At 34.3% G+C, this 1,860-nt stretch overlaps 1 protein-coding gene across 1 annotated transcript in view; it reads left to right on the top strand.

Moving 5' to 3' along the window:
* Positions 1–1,536, top strand: part of CFAP58 (cilia and flagella associated protein 58) — a gene marked incomplete at its 3' end in the record, with an annotated part of 22,058 nt that extends 20,522 nt beyond the window's left edge. The window contains exon 9 of the mRNA XM_010284761.1: positions 1,375–1,536. Coding sequence (XP_010283063.1) covers positions 1,375–1,536 — 162 coding nt within the window. The remainder of the gene's footprint in view (positions 1–1,374) is intronic.
* Between the last annotated feature and the right edge of the window lie 324 nt (positions 1,537–1,860).

Genomic DNA, 1,860 nt, shown 5'->3' with positions numbered 1-1,860 from the left:
TCCTGCTGCTGTAATAAAATTTTGTATATTTAGCTATCCCCCATCTTCAAAGTTGGTTGGAGGTGCCTGGTAGAATGATCAATTAATTAAGCTCCTGTCCCATAACTAGACCTCACAAGGCTTTACTGCTAAAACAAGGGACAAGTCAACATTGTTGACTGCAGAATTTGCAGTTATTGACTATTTGATGTAAACATTTTTGTTTATCCTTTTGCTTTGACATATCAACATAAATCTTAGTTCAAACTGCTGCCTTCAAAAACAGAGTCATACCAGGAGAACTGGGTATGAAATCAGTTGTAAATGGACTTCTCTCCTGGATTTTGTCCGTGTGATTTCTCAGCTTTTTCTTTAATGCTTGATCTTTTCCCAGCTTTAAGAGTGGCATTGTTTTCTCCGCCGGGCAGTGAACCTGAAAAATTATGTTCTTGATGTGTGTACGCTTTAGTTTTCTTTTTATTTCTTTTGATCTTCTTTCTTTGTAATTCTGGATTCTGTTTAAATACTGCTTGTTTGTGCACCTCAGTTTTCGACTTTGTACAACAGGAGGGAGATTTTTACATTTAAAAGAAATAATTAGGAAGCCCATCAATAGATTAGCAACTATTTGTATTTTTGTTCCTTTAACATAGTAATTCTTAGGTATTGTTATGGTGGAAATTGTTTAATAGAGGTGTCTATAAAATTTTGTACTTTTGTTTATTGATACTGCATGTGATCATCTTCTTTCTACAGTCTACAATACTCCATTCTCTTTAGATAATCTTCACATCATTATTTCTAATCCTTCATAGAAGCAACTAATGGTGATTGCCTGTTTGTTTAGATCAAATGTAAGTTACATTAACTGACTTTCTTATTATTGCAATTATATATCAACAGATTGTGATCCTGTGTTCATTAAAAAAAGTTAGGTTCTTAGAATATATGAGTACATGCAGGTCCTCTTGGAAAAATGTATGTGTGTTTATTCATTTTATCATACAGCTGACATCCAAAACAACACACAAAGTCTAGCTTTGCTCTATAAATAACCTAAGGCTATTCTTGATAAAAGCTGTTTATGTTGATTTTATTGAACCCACTCAATGGCAATATTTTCAGTAGCTTGTTTTTAAAATAAATATCTGCACATCTATAAGTTTTAGTCTTGAACAAAACGTAGGTATCAGATTAAAATATAACGTTGTGTCATATAAGCAATCCAGAAAGGTTAAACTTGTACTCGGACTGAAGTTATATTTAGCTGTAGCTAAAACTTCTTAACACAGGGATTTGAACTTGTCATCTTAGAATAAAATCACAAACTCTGTCCCATCCTTACAGTCTTGTGATGATGGTTTAATCGTGTTCACTTCCTTCTTTCCACTCCAGGTCCTCCAGCACCTGAAAGATGTTGAAATACAGGAAATGCAGATCTGTGACTATGAGAAGAAAGTAGCAGAGTCTACAATTAAATTAAAACAGCAACAAACCCGCTGTGAAGCTGTGAGAACAGAGAGGAACCTGTACAGTAAAAATCTGATTGAAGCTAAGGTAAAAAAGATACATTTTTCCTTGTGTTTTTCTCTCTGCTCTTATTGTTTTTTCTTCCTGATCTAATTTTAATTTGTTAAAAGGAAAGCTCACTGGATAAATGGCAGAAGTGGTTTCTTCATTCCTGTGTGTTTTGGAGAAATGAATGTTTTAGGTCCCTGACATTTTATCTGGACAGTTTGTATTTGGACTGGAAATAGGATCCACAGTCATCATGTGGCAATATCCCTGCTTCAAACCATGCATAAAATAACAGTACACTGGAGTTACAGAATCATAAAACCCGATCAGAGAAGAAACTTCTTCCTTTCCATCCTGACTCCA

This window comes from Phaethon lepturus, unplaced genomic scaffold (assembly GCF_000687285.1).
Source record: "Phaethon lepturus isolate BGI_N335 unplaced genomic scaffold, ASM68728v1 scaffold51973, whole genome shotgun sequence".
In the NCBI taxonomy this organism is placed as follows: Eukaryota; Metazoa; Chordata; class Aves; order Phaethontiformes; family Phaethontidae; genus Phaethon; species Phaethon lepturus.
The sequence above is the reverse complement of the archived record's forward strand: the minus strand, read 5'-3'. Positions and strand labels throughout refer to the sequence as shown.